The following is a 22061-nucleotide window of genomic DNA, read 5'->3' on the forward strand; positions in this document are numbered from 1 at the left end:
TAATGACTTCACAGTTTTTATTAAAATGAGGCATGCTTCATCTTCTTTTTTTCCAGAACTTTTATTTATTTTCTTTTTCAACTTAATTTTAGGTTCAGGGCATACACATGTAGGTTTCTTACATGTATAAATTGCATGTTTCTGGGGTTTGGTGTACACATGATTTTGTCACCCAGGTAGTGCGCATAGTATCCAAAGGGTAGTTTTTTGATTCTCACTCTCCTCCCACTCACCATCCTCAGTTAGGCCCTGGTGTGTATTTTTCCTCTCTTTGTCACCATATGTACTCAGTGTTTACCTCCTACTTACAATTGAGAACATATGGTATTTTTTCTGTTCCTGCCTTAATTTGTTTAGGATAATGTCCTCCAGCTGTATCCATGTTGCTACATAGGACATTATTTCATTCCTTTTTATGGCAGCATAGTATTCCACAGTGTATTTGCACCAGATTGTCTTTTTCCAGTCAACCATTGGGCATCTAGTTTGATTCCATGTCTTTGCTATTGTGAATAGTGCTGCAGTGAATATATAAGTGCTTGTGTCTTTTTTTTTTTTTTTTTGAAAGAGTCTCACTCTGTTGCCTGGACTGGTATGCAGTGGTGTGATCTTGGCTCACTGCAGCCTCCGCCTCCCCGGTTCAAGAGATTCTCCTGCCTCAGCCTCCTGAGTAGCCGGGATTACAGGCACCCGCCATGACGCCCAGCTAATTTTTTGTATTTTTAGTAGAGACAGGGTTTCACCATGTTGGCCAGGCTGGTCTAGAACTCCTGACCTCGTGATTCGCCTGCCTTGGCCTCCCAAAGTGTCAGGATTACAGGCGTGAGCCACCACGCCCGGCCACATGTGTCTTTTTGGTAGAATGATTTATATTCATTTGGGTATATACCCAGTAAAGGGATTGATGAGTTGAATGGTAGTTCTGTTTTAAGTTCTGTGAGAAATCTCCAAACTGTTTTCCACAATGGCTGAATTAATTTACATTCTCACCAGCAGTGTATAAGCATTCCCTTTTCTTGGCAAACTTGGCAACATCTGTTATTTTATGACTTTAGTAATAGCCATTCTGACTGGTGTGAGATGATATCTCATTATGGTTTTAATTTGCATTTCTGTAATGATTAGTGATGTTGAGCATTTTTTAAATATGCTTGTTGGCCATGTGTATGTCTTCTTTTGAGAAGTATCTGTCCATATCCTTTGCCCATTTTTTAATGGAGTTATTTGTTTCTTGCTTGTTGATTGGTTTATAATTTTTATAGATTCTGGATATTAGACATTTGTAAGATGCATAGTTTGCAAAAATTTTATCCTATTCTGTAGGTTGTCTGTTTACTCTGTTGACAGTTTCTTTTGCTGTACAGAAGCTCTTTAGTTTAGGTCCCACTTGCCAATTTTTGTTTTTGTTGCAATTGCTTTTGGAGATTTCATCATGAAATCTTTGTCAAGGTCTATGTTCAGAACTGAATATACTGGCTTTTTTTTTTCTAGGATTTTTATAGTTTTAAGTCTTACATTTAAGTTTTTAATCTATCTTGAGTTGATTTTTGTATATGGTAAAAGGAAGGGGTCCAGTTTCCATTTTCTGTGTATGAATAGCCAGTTATCTCAGTACCATTTATTGAATAGGGAGTCATTTCTCCATTGCTTATTTTTGTTGACTTTGTCAAAGATCAGATGGCTGTAGGTGTATAGATTTATTTCTGAGTTTTCTATTCTGTTGCATCAGTCTATGTGTCTGTTGTTTTATGCTGTTTTGGTTACTGTAGCCTTGTAGTATAGTTTAAAGTTGAGTGGTGTAATGGCTCTGTTCTTTTTCCTTAGGATTGCTTTGGCTATTTGGGCCCGTTTTTGATTTGAGTTTTTGAATTTTTTTTCTAATTCTGTGAAAAATGACATTGGTAGTTTGATAGGAAAAGCATTGAATCTGTAAATTGCTTTGGGCAGTGTGGCCATTTTGATAATATTGATTCTTCCAACCCATGATCATGGAGTGTTTTCCTGTTTGTTTGTGTTGTCTCTGATTTCTTTCAGCCATGTTTTGTAATTCTTCTTGGAGAGATCTTTCACCTCCTTGGTTAGCTATATTCCTAAGTATTTCATTCTTTTTGTGGCTATTGTGAATGGTATTGTGTTCTTGATTTGGCTCTTAGCTTGGACATTACTGGTGTATGAAAATACTGCTGATTTTTGTACATGGATTTTGTATTCTGAAACTTTACTGAAGTTATTTGTCAGTTCCACAAGCCTTTGGGCAGAGACCATGGGGTTTTCTAGCTATAGTATCATATTGTCAGTGTAGAGAGATAGTTTGACTTCCTATTTTCCTACCTGGATGCCTTTTATTTCTTTCTCTTGCCTGATTGCTGTGGCTAGGACTTCCAATACTATGTTGAATAGGTGAGAATGAGAATCCTTTTTTGTTCTGGTTCTCAGGGGAATGTCTCTAGCTTTTGCCTGTTCAGTATGATGTTGACTGTGAGTTTGTTATAGATGGCTCTCATTATTTTGAGGTATGTTCCTTTGATGCCCAGTTTGTTGGTAGTTTTTAACATAAAGAGTTCTTGAATTTTATTGAAAGTCTTTTTATTTCTATTGAGATGATCATATGGTTTTTGTTTTTAATTCTGTTTATGTGGCAAATCACACTTATTGATTCGCCTATGTTGAACTAACCTTGCATCCAAGGAATGAAGGCGGCTTGATCATGGTGGACTTGCTTTGTGATGTGCTGCTGGATTCAGTTTCCTAGTTTTTGCTGAGTAGTTTTGCATCTATATTCATCAGGGATATTGACCTGAAGTTTTCTTTTTTTGTTGTGTCTTTGCCAGGTTTTGGTATCAGAATCATGCTAGCCTCAAAGAATGAGTTAGGCAGGTGTCCCTCCTCTTCAATTTTTGGAAATAATTCCAGTAGGATTGGTAACAGGTCTTCTTTATATGTTTGGTAGAATTTGACTGTGAATCCATCTGCTCCAGGGGTTTTTCTGGTTGGTAGGTTTTTTATTGCAGATTCAATTTTAGAACTTTTTATTTGTCTGTTGAGGAATTCAGTTTCTTCCTGGTTCAGTCTTGGGAGGTTTTAGGGTCCCAGGAGTTTATCCATTTCTTTTAGGTTTTCCAGTTTGAGTGCACAGAGGTGTCTGCTATAGTATCTGAGGGTTTTTTGTATTTCTCTGAGGTCAGTGGCAATATCACCTTTGTTATTTCTGATTATGTTTATTTGGATCTTCTCCCTTTTTTCTTTATTAATCTAGGCAGCAGTCTGTCAATCTTATTTATTCATTCAAAGGACTAGTTTTGGTTTTGTTGATCTTTTGTGTGGATTTTTATGTCTCAATTTCATTTGGTTCAGCTCTGATTTTGGTTGTTTACTTTCTTCTGCTAGCTTTATGGTTGGTTTGCTATTGTTTTCCTAGTTCCTTTAGGTGTGATGTTTGGTTATTAATTTGAGATCTTTTTAATGTTTTGATGTAGGTGTTTAGTGCTATAAACTTTCCTCTTAACACTACGTTAGCTGTGTCTTACAAATTCTGATATATTTTTGTTTTCATTAGTTTTACGGAATTAATTTCATTGCCTTAATATCCTTCTTTACCTAAAAGTTATTCAGGAGCAAGTTGTTTAGTTTTCATGGAATTGTATGGTTTTGAGAAATCTTCTTGGTATTGCATTCTTCTTTGTTGATTTATTTATTTATTTATTTATTTATTTATTTATTTATTTATTGTGCTGTAGTCTGAGAGCATGATTGTTATGATTTTTTTTTTATTTGTTGAGAATTACTTTATGGCTGGGCATGTGGTCAGTCTTATAATATGTGCCATGTGCAGATGAGAAGAATGTATATTCTGTTGTTGGGTGGAGTCTTCTGTAGATATCTGTTAGGTCCATTTGGTCAAGTGCTGAGTTTAAGTCCCTAATATCTTTGTTAGTTTTCTGCCTGGATGATCCGAGTAGGGTGTTAATGTCTCCCACTATTATTGTTTGGTTATCTAAGTCTCTTTGTGGGTCTCTAAGAACTTGGTTTTGTAAATCTGGGTGCTCTAATGTTGGGTGAATATATATTTAGGACAGTTAAGTCATCTTGCTGAATTGAACCCTTTATCATTATGTAATGCCCATTTTTGACCTTTTTGATCATTGTTAGCTTAAAGTCTGTTTTGTCTGAAATAAGAATAGCAACCCCTGCTCTTTTGTCTTCTGTTTGCTTGATAGATCTTTCTCCATCCCTTTACTTCAAGCCTACAGGTGTCATTGCATGTGAGAGGAGTCTCTTGAAGACACCACACAGTTGGTTCTTGCTTCTTGATCCAACTCATCACTGTGTCTTTTAAGTGAGGCATTTAGCCTGTGTAAATTCCAAGCTAATATTGACATGTGAGGGTCTGATCTTGTCATCGCTTTGTTAGCTGGTTTTTTGGTAGAATTGATTATATAATTGGCTATGTCCCCACCCAAACCTTATCTTGAATTTTAGTTCCCATAATCCCCACGTCATGGGAGAGATCCTGAGAGGTAATTGAATCATGGGGCCAGTTATCCCCATGCTGCTGTTTTCATGATTGTGAGTGAGTTCTCTTGAGAACTGATGGTTTTATAAGGGGCTTTTCCACCATTCACTTGGCACTTCTCCTTGCTGCCACCATGTGAAGAAGGACATTTTGCTTCTCATTCCACCATGATTGTTAGTTCCTGAGGCTTCCCCAGTCATGCAGAACTATGTCAATTAAACCTCTTTCCTTTATAAATTGCTCAGTCTCTGGTATGTCCTTATTGGCAGCATGAGAATGGACTAATTCAATAGTGTTGGTGGGCTGTGTACTTAAGTGTGTTTTGTGGTGGAAGGTACCAGTTTTTTGTTTCCATGTTTAACACTTCCTTAAGGATCTTTTGTAAGGCAGGTCTGATGGTCATGAATTCCCTTAGCCTTTGATGGTCTTAAAAGGATTTTATTTCTTCTTCACTTACGAAACTTAGTTTGTCTGGATATGAAACTCTTGGTTGGAATTTCTTTTTTTTAAGGATGTTGACCTTGAGGTGACAGTGTAGGGAGAGATGTTCAAATCAAGCTGTGGCTTGAAGCTTCTGTTAAACCAGCCAGACTTCCAAAGGCCCATGTACAGTTCTTATTTTCTGTTTCCAAATTTCTAATAATTAGATATAGAAATGCTCAGTGGCCATTCAAATTAAACACACACAAAGCAAAATCCTTCAATCCTTTAGATGTTGTTTAGAAATTGTTTAGGAATAGTTTCAGGATTATTTGCCAGGCCTTACCCACAGGTAGGAATTGTCTAAGGGTATGGTAGAGTGGTCTGGAGTCTTGGAGCCTCAAAGGCTAGACGTAATTGGGAGGGATGTTTCCCATGGTGTGACCCAAGAGGAAAATGTGAAGCTAGGGCCAGGGCGAGGAGAGTTAGGCACATGTATCACGCACATAACTCAAGAACACACATTGGCAGACAGAAGAATTTGTGAGGAAGTAAATAGACAGTAAAGTAGAGAGAATGGGTCAGGTAGTTTAGATTCTAGCTTTAAAAAAAAAGGAATTTGTTGGGAGCATTTCTTTTGGGAGTGTCCAAACTGCTCTGGGTTGGGGTGGCCCAGCTGCTTAGCCACACTGTGCTGGGGTAGACCCAAATATCATTACTTCAGTTACCAACTTTGCCTGTGACCACATGCTGATAAAGTGCTGGTCAGTTCTTGACTCATTTGTTTGCCTTGTATGATCTCCAGAGTCATGGGTGATAATCATGGTTTTTAATAAAGAACAAAGCCCTGACATACATTGCTCTTTAGGAAGACACTTAGAGTCAATGGTAAAGAAAAAAAGAACAAAACAACTTGTTATACCTTTTATAGTTCCCACATGACCCTTTACACGTACCATCTAATTTGAATCTCACACCAACCCTGGGGCACAGGGTTATCAGCATGAAGAAACTGAGGTGAGAGAATTTAATGATTTGTCAGGACCACATGGGTGGTATGAGCTGGAGCCAGATCCCAAATCCTAGTCTTCTAACTTAATCCAATACTTTTTCTGCCATCACTTTTTAAATTCTGGCACACTTACAAGCTGCCCTTAGCAATCCTGCACCAGTTACGGGAGGTGATATCTAATTTTGACTTTGCTTGGCTCTAATTTTTTCTTGAGACTAAGCAGTAGTGATAAAGATAGGTAGCTTTATGTCCAAAGAGTTTCTTTTATGGCTTTTTCCCATTCTAGTGTTTTGGCCTTAGAAGAGATAAGACTGTGTGGCATCTAGAAGCTTGCTTTATTTAAGGAACAACTCAACTTGGCCATAATATGCATAAGCTGTTGTGTTTTAGAAGAGCCATGAGAAGTGCTATGGAATTTTCACATTTAATAAAAATGCAGTTCTCATAGATTATCTTGGTTAAGTCTAAGAAGAGTAGTTTGTTTTTATCTAACAAAAAGTATAAAGGTGCTTCACAATGTAAAAAGGGTCAGTTGTTTAGTAATTTAAATGTCCATTAAGGGTTTTCAATTTTGAAGAAAATTGATTTAAATGTAGCTTATAAGGTATCAAGCACTAAAAACTCCGTGATCTCAACAGATTCCATTGTTCTTCTTGTATATGTTTTGGAAGAAAAGTTGCCATAAAAAGCTAGATGAAACTCCAAAGGAAATTATAGACCCTTCTAGAGTTTACAGATGTTGGTTGAACAGAAATCCTTAAAATCTGTGAGATGGACTTCTAATGAGAAAGCCAATAAAATGGGTGCTTTGGTTTTGTCTGTTGTTTCTGTTTTTATAAGATGAAATAATAGACTTTTGTAAAACAAAGTATAAAAGAATAAATTAAATAATAACGATTTTTCTTCCACACAAAAGATATTATGCTTTAAGTTGTTTTGGAAGTCAAGTTTGCAGAAAATTTGCTTTCATTAGTCCTTTTTTGTTTCTCTCTCTGCCTGGTCACTTCTTTTTGCCCATCAGCTTCTATTGACTTCTCAGTTGTCTGGCTATGGAGGACAGGTTCATGCCAGGAGTAAAGGTTCCTACCTTGTTTCCTCGCGAAAACAATGGCCTTACCTGATATCGCAGATAACCAGGGAATTCTACTTCCTCTTTCAGATGTGTGCCTGATATGTCCCTATTCATTGGTTCACCTTCCCCCTTCAAAACTAAAAATGAATGTGAACATACCTTATTAAGTAGGATATTTAAAGGCACGGCATCATAAAACTTTCAACTTCTGTAGGAAGAGCCTAGGATATGTGTTGGAATCATAACAGTGATTTGTGTTGTGTGTTGGTCAGCTTCTCAGCCACTGGTAGGTAGGTCAGTACTCACAGTGTGCCTCTTGTCCCACAAGGATAATGGTGGCATGGTTCTGGCTTCTGAGGCCAGCAGAGAAGTAACAATGTACATGAACTGCCGTGGCACCAGCTGCTCCTATGTAGACCTTTGAGGCATAAAAAACACATGTATCTCATCATTCTTAGTATATTTACTTATTTGCTCATTCTCCCTGTATGTACCTGGTTTCCTGACCCTGCTAACTATCTTCTTCACCACAGCTGCCTCCTTGGCCTTGGCATCACTGGCCCCCTTGGTTTCCTCAGCTCTGACCACCACCTTGGTCCAGCCTTGCGGGCCTCTTTGTTTCTGACCCTGTATTTCCTGTACACCTCCTCAGCCCCAGCTGCTTCTTTGGCTGTAGTCTTGCTGGTCTTCTCATTTGTGGCTGCCTCAAGGGGAAGGAAGGGAAGAAAAGGAAAGGAAAATGTATAATTTCTAAACTTGTAAATATATGTATTTAAGTCTAAGGAAATGTTACCCAGTATGCCCTTTGCTTAAATTTATCATGGATGTATCTCTGTCTTTCAGGAGTGAAATTATCAAAGGATCTGCTGTGAAGTTATTAGATACTATGTTTTGAGTAGAATGAGGCTTCTGCAGATATAAGGACATCTCATTGTCTCCTCTGTCACTCCTCTGCTGGTTTGGAAACATCTATAGGAAAGCATCTTCTATAGTCATCATCTACCTAAGAGGCCAACATCTTGCTGTCCTATTTTCCTTTTTTGCTACTTATGCTTTCATTTTTACATTTTGTAGGTTTTCGCATAAGTAAATGTTCTCTTTGTATACAAAGCAGCTTTTCTTATGGTGAAATTCATTTATTTTGGTCAAAGTGATTCTCCTGTATTGGTAAGTTCAAACTGATTGTGCTTCAGTAACAAACAATTTCAAAGTCTCAGTGGCTTGACCAAACAAAAGTATATTTCTTACTCACTCTGTATATCTGACATAAGTTAGCGACAGAGTTCATTCATCTAAGACACTTATGGAGCTAGGCTCAGAGGGCTCCATCTCAACACGTTTGTCCATAATCATTGTGGCAGGAGGAAGGTAATGTTGTTAATTGCTCTCTGGCTCTTAACAATGAGCATTACCCTGATGCTCATTCGATTGGCCAAAGCAAGTCAGATGGATGTGATGAACTTCAGTGAGGGTGAGGAAGTACAGTCTTAATATGTGTGAGGAGAGCTGGAATATTTGGAAGCAGCCTGATGACAACTATACTTTCCCATGTTGAGTGGCTATGAGTCTCATCCCATCAAATCTTGGTGAACCAATGAGAACCAATTTACTTTCTCATATACAAATATGAAGTTGACATTCTTTCCAAACATCTGGGACAATGAATATTGCTCTTGATCAAATTTCAAGTTATTTTCATTTAAGAATTAGACAAACATACTGTGATCTCTTTTTATGTTGCACATTTCTCTTATACTGGCATTTTATCTGCACGTAATCTGGTGAAAGCTTACTTGGTAATGATGGCTCGTCATTTTCTTCCCTGTCTTGCAGAATTCATGGTCTCTTCAGGGGCCAGTCATTCTAACATCCTAGTTCAAGAAAACATCTCCTTCTGTTTATTAGTTGTTCAATTTCTGTCGTCCTCTTTCAAAGTACTTAGCTTCAGGTGGAAGAAAGTTTCCTAATAATTTCTAAATTAGAAATTGTATGCTACTTTCTACCTACTGTGCCATTTGTTTCCATGAGAGTCAGCTGAGGTGAGTAACCGTGAATGGATCTAGTGGCTTAAGCAGGTTATTGCCAAATATCAATAGTAATGACAACAAAAATAATGACCTATTATATGTGTATAGATACTAGCAGTTTAACTATATGAGATCTAACTTGATCATCATTCATGCTGCAGGTTTCAGATGAAAATATGACAGGCCACCACTCTATATTCAGGGTAGAGATGCTCCATAGTTTTTTAGAAAATGTTTGAGGAAGATGGCTTCTTGTTTTGTCTTTAGAAAGGATTACAATGGGAGAGACCACAAAGATTAACACCCTTAGTCCATTAGGACTTCTCTAATATTGGGAAACCCTTTTTCTGTCAAGGGCCGCTGATGGAACAGTAAAAAAGACCAGAGACCACCTACATCGGAAAGCAATATAATTTAGTGTTTTAATGAGAAGTTATAAAATATTCCAAGTAGAAGCAATATAAAAGTCTACTTAATTAACACAAGAAATAGCAAGATATATGCTTCATTTCTCTTATTTTAGCCTAAAAAGTGAAGGGGGACAGAGAGGATGAAGATCACAATGGAAAGAGTCATATGAATAAAGAAAACAGGAAAAAGAATCTGATAAAGGGGGGAAGGTTGCTTATGGAAAAGCACATAAACACAAATGCAGAGAAATCACAAACAAACACACCTGTATGCATTCACTTCCCAACTGGCTTCCAGAGAACTACATAAGCACATTTGTAATCATGGAGTGCTGTGAAATAGCAGCATCTTGATTTATTCTTTCAGGGTATTGCCAGTTGTAGTGTAAACACCTTGAGAATAGGGACATCTCTAGATGTTTGTGAAAGTGAAAGATTTTTATCTTCTTAATGCTGCACGGCATTTTGGAAAGTTCAGGTATAGTGCAGGTGTACTGTCCTTCAATACTTGCCTTGAGGAAATTCAGAGAAGGGCCACATTTGGCACATGATTCAGAGCTCCCTCACTTTCAGTCCCTAGGTGGCTCTTCCTGTTCTGCTCCAGTGCCTGCCTTCCAAAAGCAAATTCCGGACAACAGCCTATGTAATCTAGTAGGGTCATTTCACATGCCAGATAACAAACTGTTGACATAATCTGGTCACCTGCTGCTTTTTCATCATATTGGGAAATAAATAACATAAGTAAATAGAGGTAGATTTTTTTTCCTTTATCAGCAAATGTTTGACTGAGAACCAACTATTTAAGCACTGTGCTAGGTACTGTGTAGTAGAATCAGTATCCTATTCTTACTTAATTTTGTGGGAAGACAACATTAAAACAATAACTAAAGTGTCCTGATAGAAATATGCTACTTATTTCACAGGTAGGCACTAATTTTTCTTTTGCCTCTCTTTTATCCTTTTTTATTCCCTTATATATTTTTCCTGTAATTCAATTAATAGAAGAAATCTAGGACAAGATCTTATTCCCTTTCATGTAAAAAATACCAGGCCAGGCCAGCTCTAGGCAAGCATGATCACTGTTTCTCATAGTCCTTCTTGCAGCTCTGCATTGACCAAGATTCCCTCTTAACTCTCTAGGCTCCTTTTCAAATGGCTTGAAATTGTTTCCTCTTTTCATGTTTTCCAAGAATAAAGTTTTAGGAAAGTTCTGGAAAATTAATGGGAAAGTAATTCCCTGAAGAGAGTGAGACACAAAAATATGGCTTATCCAGGGAGCAGCTTCAGATTCTTCCCTTGCTAATAGGATGAGAGCAAAATGATGTGTATTGAGAACTGCCATATTCAAGACACTCTATTAGGTTCCAAAGGGGCTATAAAGATATAAAGAGGGCACAATCCCTGCCCTCCTAAAGCAATATATGGTAACTATAATTAGAAAGGAACACAAAGTAATTAAAGTGTGCCAAGGTAGGAGATATGGATGCCTCTGACTTATGTTTTGTGAGAGTTTTGTAAAAGAGGTGGCATCCAGGCTGATACTGAAAGAGATGTGGGGATTGCAGAATCAGACTGGGTAGGATGCTGATGCAGTGTCTTCATTCTGGGACTCTGCATGTTGCCAGTGGACAGGCAATGATGGTACAGGGCAGGCATCTCAAGTCAACGGGGAGAGGATAGTGTCACAACCATACCATTTGGGGGACTGTTGATGTGTCTTGATGAATTGAAATGTGGGGGCTTTCATTTGTTGGGCAATGGAAAAATATGCTAGATTTTGATGCAATGAAATATTCACAAATGCCACAATCAAAATGGCACTTCGGGAAGTTTGTCATGGTATGTATGAGCAGGTTGATTAGAGGGGAGAAGGATACCAGTTAGAAGGTAGTGCAATGGTACAGACATGGGATGATAAGAATCCAAACTACAAAGGTAGAGAGTAGAATGGAAAGAAGAGAGTGATGGACTCTGTCTTGTAACGTGAATGACTCTGGACTTATTTACAGGAGCTTAGCATATGCCAGCGTGTGAAATGCAGGTGAGGGTGACTACAGTGGAGTGAGGCAACGGTTTTGATCAGAGGAGTAAAATGTACTACGGAACAGACCTTGAAGGCTCTTGCTACTTTGGAAATCTGAGAAAGGGAAGCCATAAACACGAGGAGCACTGTTACTCTCCATAAAACAGTATTATGCTGTTGATTTTCAAATATTCACAAATGCTTTTTGGAATGTACTTTTCCATGGATTAGTGTGTTTTATGTTGAAAGTGCTTTTTTTTTTTTTTTTTTTTTTTTTTTCACCAGCGGGTTTGCTTTTAAAATCAGGTAAAGATATTTTCCCTTTAAATGTAAAATGCTAATTTAATTTAGTCTTTGCTGCATGGGAATGGGATACTAATGTGGCTGAAAACAGCAGTTTATTTTATGTGGGTTTGACCATTTCAGAAGTTTAACATTTTTAAAAAATATTATTACTAGGAAAATAAATTTGAAACCACATTCCAACTTCAATGAGGATTATTCAAGTGTTTTTCAATTATATTGCTTAAATACTCCAAAGAGTCTTTGCCTCAGAGCACAGACTCCTTATTATGACTTTGCTACAAAGGAAAACAGGACTCTGTTCTGGGTTCTGAAGTGGTTTTCCTCATCCACCTCTGGATTGCTCTTCTTGGAGACCAACTCTTGGTTTAGCCTAGTGGAGCTTTCTATTTATTAGAGAAATTGACCAGTAATGTGTGGTTATATGATTGTGCACAGCCAGCTACAGCCACAACTACTTTTAGCCCCTCACTCAAACAGTGGGAAAATATTCTGGGGTATGAAAGTCTCAGGAAGATTAATTATACACTTACATGATAAAGATTTCCAGTTATCTCAGACCAGCATATTTATTCTTTATGATTAATTATCCCGAGATAGCCTTCATTTAAGGTAATGAAATATTCTTAAAATACTTACTACATTTTAGCTTGATAGCTGAAAAGAAATGCTCTGCATTCTTCTGTATTTACAAACCTTTATGCAGTTTGGTGATATGAGGCTACGTGGAGAAACTCGCTGCATAAAGAATGAGGGAGATGATGGTCCAGCTCTCCCTTGCAGTCATCAGACTGACGTCCAGAACTGCATTCAGGCCGGGGAACCACCCTTCAAGAAGGGCATACACAGACTAAAGTGTATTTGGAAGAATAAACAGGTGAAGGAGACTGGAAATTCAATCATGTTGGAACTTGGAAGGTTGCTCTGGAGAGAAGACTCAAATAGTTGTGGTATTTCACTGCTGCAGGGGGCAGGTAGCAGCTGCCATAGTTTTGGCTACCTAGCATCTGGGCCCCTTTTCCATCTCAGGGAAATCTGCTATGTGTATGTTGGTGATGGGGAGGGTCTTGCATTCTATGGTAGAAGTTGAAGGGTCAGATTTGTCTGTTTTGAGTCACTTGACACTTGCATGTGGACAAGGGTACTAGGCTTCTTCTGGTGTCCAGGCACGTGTTTATGGCTGGGGCTTTGAGTCTAACAGGCATAGGTCAGTTGATAAAGTGTCTAAATTCCAATGTCACATCCAGACTGCTCTTGTGGAATGATGTTGGCAGTTCTTCACTGGCTGCTTCCCGTAGCTTCTAACCTCTTCCCACCTGGTTTCACGTTCTAATAGAGAATGGAAATATCTAATCCTAAAAGATTTTGTGAGCTTCTTAGTATCTTTGAAATAAGTTTCTCTTTTGCTTGAGGTAGTTGGTGTAGGTTTCTGTTGTTCACAAACAAGAATCCTGACTGATATAATTACTAAAAACATAATGATTTCTTATTTCTAACTAGAATTATTTTATTTTTTACTATTTAGTGAACTTTTTCTTTAATTTTTAGTTAACATATGATAATTGTACATATTTATAGGGTACAGAGTGATATTTCAATATAGGTATACAAATGTGTAATGATCAAATCAAGATAATTAGGCTATACATCACCTCAAACATTTAGCATGGCTTTGTGTTGGGAACATTCAGAATCCTCTTTTCTAGTTGCTTGTTTTTCGTTTTCGTTTTTGTTTTTGAGGTGGAGTTTCGTTCTTGTTGCCCAGGCTGGAGTGCAATGGCATGATCTTGGCTCACCGCAATCTCTGCCTCCCGGGTTCAAGCAATTCTCATGCCTCAGCCTCCTGAGTAGCTGAGATTATGGGCATGTGCCACCACGCCTGGCTAATTTTGTATTTTTAGTAGAGACGGGTTTCTCCATGTTGGTCAGGCTGGTCTCGAACTTCCGACCTCAGGTGATCCACCCAAAGTCCTGGGATTACAGGCATGAGCCACCATGCCCGGCCTCTTCTAGTGTTTTTGAACATGTATAATAAATTCTTGTTAACTGTAGTCACTCTACAGTGCTATAGGACACTCTACAGTGCTATAGGACACTAACTTAGTCCTCCTATCTAGCTACAAGTTTGTAACCATTCTCTTCTACCTGCCTTCCCCCACTACCCTTCCTAGCCTCTAATAACTATAATTCTATTCTCTACTTCCATGAGCTTAGTTATTTTTAGCTCCTGCAGATGGGTGAGATCATGTGGTTTTTTTTTTTTTTAATCTCTCTGCCTGATTTATCTCACATAACATAATGCCTTCTAGGTTTATCCATATTTCCGCTAATGACAGGATTTCATTCTTTTTTATTGTTCAATAGTATTCTATTGTGTGTACATGCCACATTTTCTTTATTCATTCATCTGTTGGTGAACATTTAGGTTGATCCTATATCTTGGCTATTGTGAATAGTGCTGAAATAAACATGGGGCACAGATACCCTTTGATATACTGATTTTCTTTCTTTTGGATAAATACCCAGTAGTGAGATTGATGAATCATGGTAATTCTATTTTTAGTTTTTTCAGAAACCTCTATACTGTTTTCCACAATGGCTGTACTAATTTACATTCCAACCAACAGTGTAGAAGAGTTCCCTCTTCTCTGCATCTTCACCAGCACTTGTTATTATTTTGTCTTTTTGATAGTAGCCATTCTAACTGGGTGAGACGATATCTCATGGTGGTTTTCATTGGCATTTCCCTGATGATTAATGATGTTAAGCATTTTTTCATATACCTGTCAGCCATTTATATGTCTTCTTTTGAGAAATCTCTATTCAGACCCTTTGCCTATTTTTTAACTGCATTTTTGTTTTTGTTGTTGAGTTGTTTGAGTTCTTTGTATATTCTGGATGTTAGTTCCTCGTTAGATGAGTAGTTTGCAGGTGTTCTCTCCCATTCTGCAGGTTGTCTCTTCACTCTGTTGATAGGTTTCCTTTGCTGTGTAGAATCTTTTTAGTTTCATGTTGTCCTATTTGTTTATTTTTGTTGTTGTCAGTGGTGACTTTTGTTGTCTTACCCATAAGATCTTTGCCTATAGCAGTGTCCTGATGCATTTCCCCTCTGTTCTCTTCTAGTAGTTTTATAGTTTTGGTTTTTACATTTAAGTCTTTAATTCATCTTAAGTTGATTTTTTTATATGGTGAGAGATAGGAGTCTGTTTGTCTTCTTCTGCATATAAATATCCAGTTTTCTCAGCACCATTTATTGACAAGCATATCCTTTTCTCAATCTAACTGGAATTTTTAACCTGGATTCAACAATAGCTTTATGGAATCTGTGTGTTTGTTGTGTTATATGCAGTATTTTGGTTATTTGTTCATTCACATGGGGGAGAGAGTCCATTGTTTTATTTACTTCTCAAAAGGTTCTATAATCCTTAAAGGGCCAAGAACCACTTATCTGCAGGATACAATTTAAACATCTTAGCATGACATTCAAAGTTCTCATTATCTGGCCTCAGCCCATTGCTTTGATTTTCTCTCCCATTACATTCTCTGCTGCTTCTATTTCTTTATCCTCTTTTCATGCTCCAGTAGTCAAAGTACTCTGTGTTCTCTAAAAGCACCTAATGATTTATAGTCTCTACGTCTTTGCTCTTGATGTTCTTTCTGCCCAACCCTTTTCTTTGGTTCTTATCCCACCGTTCCATTGGTTTGCTGAACACCTACTCATCTATTTAGACTTCACTGGTTTAATTCCTCAGTGGATGTAATGATTACTGTGCTACATCCCCTTGGCCTACCTGATTTCAGCATTGCTGGCAGCCCATGTTAAGCTAGCAGCTTGTATGAGTGCCTCTTCTTTGTAGCCTTTGTGCATTCTCCACAGTCACTGAAGGCAGACGTGTTACCCAGGCATATCTTTGTGGAGAAGTTAACCCTTCTTGGGGGAAACACTCAAACAATGAGAATGTGAGTGGGCCAATGCCCCAGCCTTCCCACTGCCTGTGGGCCAATGGTGGGCACATTTAACATGACTCTTCAGAGAGATCCCTGAGAGATTAGGCCGGGAGCTGTCCACATAGTTAATCTGCTCACTAAGCCCCCTTTTTTGGCTTGCTTTCTTTCCTGAATCACTTTCCTTCCTCTTTCACCCCTGCTTCCTAGATTTCTGCTCTCTGCATCCAAGTCTTTATCTCAAGCTCTACTCTCATATGCATCTAGATCCAGACACCCTCTTGACTGTGTGCCTTTATTTTAGCTGTGAGATGCTGCTTTAGCATATCTCGCCCTTTATTGATCTCATTTAATGATTTCTTTCTAGTAGACTATTACTTGTGGAGAGTAAAGAGCTTATCTTATTGTGATGTGAGTGGGCACCATCCAACTGGCTGCCAGTATGGGTAGAACAAAGCAGGTGGAAGAAGATAGGTTTTGCTGAGTCCTCTTGCTCCCTTTCTCTTCCTGTGTCAGATGCTTGCTTCCTCTCCTCCTGCCCTTAGACATCAGATTCTAGGTTCTTCAGCCTTGGATTCTGGGACTTACACCAGCAGCCTTCTGGGGGTCCTAGGGCCTTTGGCTTCAGACTGAGGGCTGCACTGTTGGCTTCTCTGGTTTTGAGGTTCTCAGACTTGGACTGAGTCATACTACTGTCCTCTCTCCCTCCCCAGCTTGGAGACAGCCTATCAGGAGACTTCTCCTTGTGATTATATCAGCCAATTCACCTTATTTTATATACCTATATATCCTGTTCGTTCTATCCCACTGGAGAACCCTGTTTAATACACTTATTCATTATTGGTCCCCAAGCAGGTACATAGTGGACCCTCCACAATGTGTAAAAGGCACGGTGCCTGAGAGCTGTCTTCAGATATCGGAAGGGTTACCTTGTGTTTACATATGTCTGGGGAACAGAACCAAGACCAAAGAGTAGAGGTTACAGGAAGACAGATTATAATTCAATACATTGTGTATCAGTGCACCTATGGGAGGTGATATTTGATAGTAACAGTAACAGTGGCTCGTTATGGCATGATGACCCACTCAGGGAAGATACATGCCCACTCTTTTGCTGAGAAGTCCTATTATAGAAAATTTTATAGAACAGGGACCACAAGCACATACCTGCAAGGACCAGCCTGGCATATAAACTAGTGAGGCAGGCTAAGGGTCACATAGTTGGGAATGGTGAGAACTGTGTGGAATAAAGTGTGTGTACCCTGTCTCAAAGGGGTAGGTACTCCTCAGCTCCAGTCAACAGTTGCTAGGCAGTAATGCAGATCCAGCACTATCAGACCTTCCGGTTTTCCAAACTAAGTAGAAATCCAGATTCTTAGGTAAATCTTCCAGCATAAAGACATTTGAATCAAGAAGGCATCACCGTGGCTGGCTGTGGCGCATGGGTTGTTAGTTTGTAATCTTTGTATAGTGGATATAGCCGAGGATGTTAAAGCCTCAGATGTGAGGATGGCTTTCTAGAGAGCCAGATTCTGGTCAGCTTGCTTTCTTCAGGCCCATGAACACACTCTGCCTGTTCCCACCTTGGGCCTTTGGCCATTTTCTCTTCACAGCAGGGACACTGTGTGGCTCAGACCCCTCTCCTGTGACATCTCCCACTGCTGGTCCTTCCCCAGCAAGCCCTGTCTTCTTAGTGCACCTTCAGCATTTCCAGCACTCAGATGTCTGCTGCAATTGCTCACTGTCTAGTGGCGTCATGGTTTGTCTTATCTGAATAAGTAAGTTACAAGTTCCCTTAATGCAGAGGTTCTACTTCCTGTGGCTTTCCCGTCATTTGGAGCATGGTATTGGGTGCATAGCAGGTGCTCAGTAAGAACTGTTGGTTCACTGTTGCTAGATGACTGACATACTCAGTGCTTATGGCATCACTCTTAGCAGAAGACGACGTAATAAAGAAGAGGCCACCAGCTCTTGCATGGAGAACTTAAAATTAAATCAGTGAAGCTCTTTCAGATGACTCAGTGCTTTTGGCATTGCTCTTAGCAGACGATGAGGTAATAAAGAAGAGGCCACTAGCTCTTGCATGCAGAGGTTAAATTTAAATCAGTGGGACTCTTTCAGAGATGAAATAGACATGTCCTCTATCTACTGTTGACCTGCTGTCCTCAGAGCTTAAAATGGTGCTTAGTGTGCCTCACCTGTCAAAGGCTTTCCCTCATCATTTCCCACCAGAGATCCAACAAAATAACCAATTATGTGTGCCCTTATTTAGATTTCTTGATTAGAGATGGGTTCTGATCATAAACTATGTAACCATCTTTTAAAGGAAAACGTTAAAAGGCAACTCTTTGTTACAAAGATTGCCTAAAAGAAAAAAAACTTAATTTTAACTGTTGATGACTATTTATTTTTGTATTCTTTCTCTTTTATTTGAAACACATTTTGTTTTAGAAATCTCTTTTTCTCTCACATCTATAAAGCAAAATACAACATAAACAATTCTCAGTCATCTGTGATAATGAGTGTTAGGGTGTACTTTGGACACTGAAGTTTACTAATTGTTTCCAAACTTTATTTTAGCAAACTTTCCCCACTTTGTGGTGAGGATGCTAGTGAGTATAAATTGTCAAAATAGTATGTCTCCTTTATATTCTGTATTGCACCTGTTTCACTACTGTTTATTTAGCCTAGTTTCAGTGCAGTTTTGTTACAAGGAGAAGGATCGGAATCATTCATTCAATAAACATTTATTGAACCCCTACTAAGTGCCAGATCCTATTTTAGCTGCTAGAGATAGTTGTGAAGAAATTAGACATTGGTGGGAGACAACCACAAACCAATGAACAAATGAACACACAGGAAAATATTGGATGGAGATAGGTGTTGGGAGCATAAAACAGAATGGAGAAAATATGTCTGGTGGGGGCTACTCCAGATTGGAGTTGAGTCTCTTGAAAGCTGTGACATCTGAGTCTTGAACCACAAGAAGGAACCAGCCATGGGAAGATCATGGGGAAGAGCATTTCAGGACAACAAAACAGCTACTGCCACAGACCTATCGCAGGAGCCACGTGGTGTGCTGGAAGCACAGCTAGGAGGCCAGTCAGAAGGAATTTAGCCAATAGAATTTATTATACAAGTCAAAATTACTAGCAACAAAATGAAATATGTATTTTGTAGTTTAAGTATATATGGCCATGAACATTTAGATTTCAGAATTTGTGCCGTGATTTCATGACTAAATTCAGTGATTATGTAAGATTCACATTGGAGAAAATCAGTGTTCTGAAGACTATGCAGTGCATCCCGCTTTGAAGCTTTGGATTTCTCATGACTAGGATAGGCCATTAATAATATTGGAGGAAAGTATCATCTAGTGTTATATTCTTAAATTGAATTTGCCTTGAAAGTAATCATGCATGCAATGAACATAGTAAGAAACAGCTTCCTTCATCCTTTAATGTAATAATTGCTCCCAATGATTACAAGAGCTTATAGACAGCTGGAACATCCGGCTATCATGTTAGCTGGACAAGGAAGAAAGCTGTTATGGATAAAGCTTCAGATTTTCTTGCATTTTTTGATATCTGTATAACAGAGACCTGATGAGTTGCCAATACGTAACAAGCCAGAACCCTGAATCCAGAGAGCATTTGTGACATTCAGCCAACACAGAACTGCTTTCCCACCCAAAGGGTGGTCTCCAAATCTGTTGTAGCTTTTGGCAGGATTTTTATTTCACAATTGAAAACAGATGCCCTTTCTGCCCTTTCCCTTGTTGTCTGAGTTACTACCATTCAGGAGATTGCAAGCCATGGCAATCTCTCATGCACCTTCAGAATGCCCAGCAAGAGTCCTCGTTAGACACTGGTATTCAGAAGTCCTACTGTGAAACACTTCCTCTGCAAGAAGTGAACAGATTCAGGAAGGTGCCAGGATTGTGAAGTTCCGGTAGTCTGGTGGGTGTCTTGTGAATGTTTTTTGTCAAAATCAAAGCACCAGTCCTGGGTTTAATAGAAAACATCTCTCTGGATAGTTTCTATTTTAAAATATTTAATCCTAAAAGAAAATATTTAATCCTAAAGAAGTATGTAATCCTAAAGGAAAACCAAAGTGTACTCTCCCTAATGGAATGTATTGAGTTTCATTATAGGATATGGCCCTAAAATATGCTTGGATAGGATATTGCAAATCCAGAGTATCAAAAATCACTAAACTACTAAATTCTTGATTGACTAAAAGAGACTTATTAGACATAACAACTGAATATAATGTGTGGAATTTGTTTGGATCTTGGTGTAAACCAATTGAAATTTGAACTGGTGGACAATTGGGAAAATTTAAATATGGACTCAATATGAGGCAATATTAAGGAACCACTGGTAATTTTGTTAGGTGTGATAATGATATAGTGGTTATCTAAGAAAATAAGAGTGATAAAGACAGTGCTGTGGAGGGGAAAAAATGAAACCTGAAACTTTAATAAGATTTATTGGTTCATTAGTAGAAATGTAAAAGTGCTTCCGTAAAAGTAATCATAGTTTAGGGGAGAGGAACCTAGAGGCAGACCCAGGAGGAGAGAGTCATGGAGAAAAGGAGATTTTGAAGGATGTTCAGTGTCCTTCAGTGAAGGGACAGTGCCAGCTCTAAATGGCTCTGCAAGGGAAGAGCCAGGGGATAAATCCTCCTCACTCTTTTCCCTCCCATCTGTTGCTGATCTTTTCCTGCTCTCAAATCTAGATGGCAGGGGACTCACTGGTGTAGTCTATACAGGTCAGCCTTTGGGGCTGATAGTAGGGTGGAAAAGGGCAGAGAGTAGAACTGGGGATGTAAACAAAAGCTACTAGTAACAGCATCTTTATAAAGTATAACAATATGGGCGGAATGTTGAAGGACAGATACTCTTGGAAGAAGCCCTTCATAGAATTATAAAATGTTAGGGCTGGAAGGATCCTGAGAAGTGACTCTCAACCTCATTTTAGAGGTGAGGAAATAGAGTATTATAGCAATTTGTATATAGCTAGTTGTCACAGAGCTGTTAAGAAATTACAGACTTTTTGATGTGAACAGACACTTCTCAAAAGAAGACATTTAGGTGGCCAACAAACATGTGAAAAAAAGCTCATCATCACTGGTCATTAGAGAAATGCAAATCAAAACCACAATGAGATACCATCTGACACCAGTTAGAAAGGGAATTATTAAAAAGTCAGGAAGCAACAGATGCTGGAGAGGATGTGGAGAAATAGGAACATTTTTACACTGTTGTTGGGAGTGTAAATTAGTTCAACCATTGTGGAAGACAGTGTGGCAGTTCCTCAAGGATCTTGAACTAGAAATACCATTTGACCCAGCAATCTCATTACTGGGTATATACCCAAAGGACTATACATCATTCTACTATAAAGACACATGCACATGTATGTTTATTGTGGCACTATTCACAATAGCAAAGACTTGGAACCAATCCAAATGTCCATCAATGATAAATTGGATAAAGAAAATGTGGCACATATACACCATGGAATACTATGCAGCCATAAAAAAGGATGAGTTCATGTCCTTTACAGGGACGTGGATGAAGCTGGAAACCATCATTCTCAGCAAACTAACACAGGAACAGAAAACCAAACACTGCATGTTCTCACTCATAAGTAGGAGCTGAACAATGGACACATGGACACAGGGAGGGGAACATCACACACTGGGGCCTGTCGGTGGTTGGGAGGTACGGGAGGGATAGCATTAGGAGAAATACCTAATAGAGATGACGAGTTGATGAGTGCAGCAAACCATCATGGCATGTGTATATCTACAGTAAAATTAAAAATTAAGTAGTAATTAAAAATTAAAAATTAAGTAAAATTTAAAAAATAAATAAATTATAAACTTTTTGATTTTTCAGCCCTGTCTCTTTCCCCTAGGCCTGGGAATTTTCATAAATATTCCAAAATTTTCCCAGACCCACCACACCAGCTAAGCCACTGTTCAATATGGGTGAAAATGGTAAGGAAGTCTAAGTTGTTATTCACAGGAATGTGTAAGCATTATAGACATAGCCATTGCAGTAGGCCATATTTCTGTAGCTGAAATTACAGATTCATTGTGGGTAATCTGGAAAATACATATATGTGTCAAAAGGAAAATAAAAGCACCCATAATGGACCACAGAGATAACTACTATTAACATTTTGGTGCTTTCCTATCAGTTTTTAAAATTAAAATGTACATAAATATATGTATGTGTGTATGGAAAATTAGTATCAGTTGTACATATAGTTTTGCAGGTTGTTTTTTCACTTAATAATGAATAATTTCCTATATATCAAATTGCCT

At 38.5% G+C, this 22061-nt stretch overlaps 1 protein-coding gene across 10 annotated transcripts in view; it reads left to right on the top strand.

The window, feature by feature from the left end:
- Positions 1 to 22061, top strand: part of GALK2 (galactokinase 2) — a 172791-nt gene that overhangs the window by 141013 nt on the left and 9717 nt on the right. The window contains exon 9 of one of the 10 annotated variants that reach the window (XM_065547331.2): positions 7861 to 9742. The exons of the other annotated variants lie outside the window; for them this stretch is intronic. Within the exon in view, the coding sequence (XP_065403403.1) occupies positions 7861 to 7889 (29 nt within the window). The 3' untranslated portion in view covers positions 7890 to 9742. Of the gene's footprint in view, positions 1 to 7860; positions 9743 to 22061 lie in introns of those variants that run through there. 10 annotated transcript variants of the gene reach the window in all.

The sequence above is a fragment of the Macaca fascicularis genome, chromosome 7 (genome assembly GCF_037993035.2).
Source record: "Macaca fascicularis isolate 582-1 chromosome 7, T2T-MFA8v1.1".
NCBI classification, from domain to species: domain Eukaryota; kingdom Metazoa; phylum Chordata; class Mammalia; order Primates; family Cercopithecidae; genus Macaca; species Macaca fascicularis.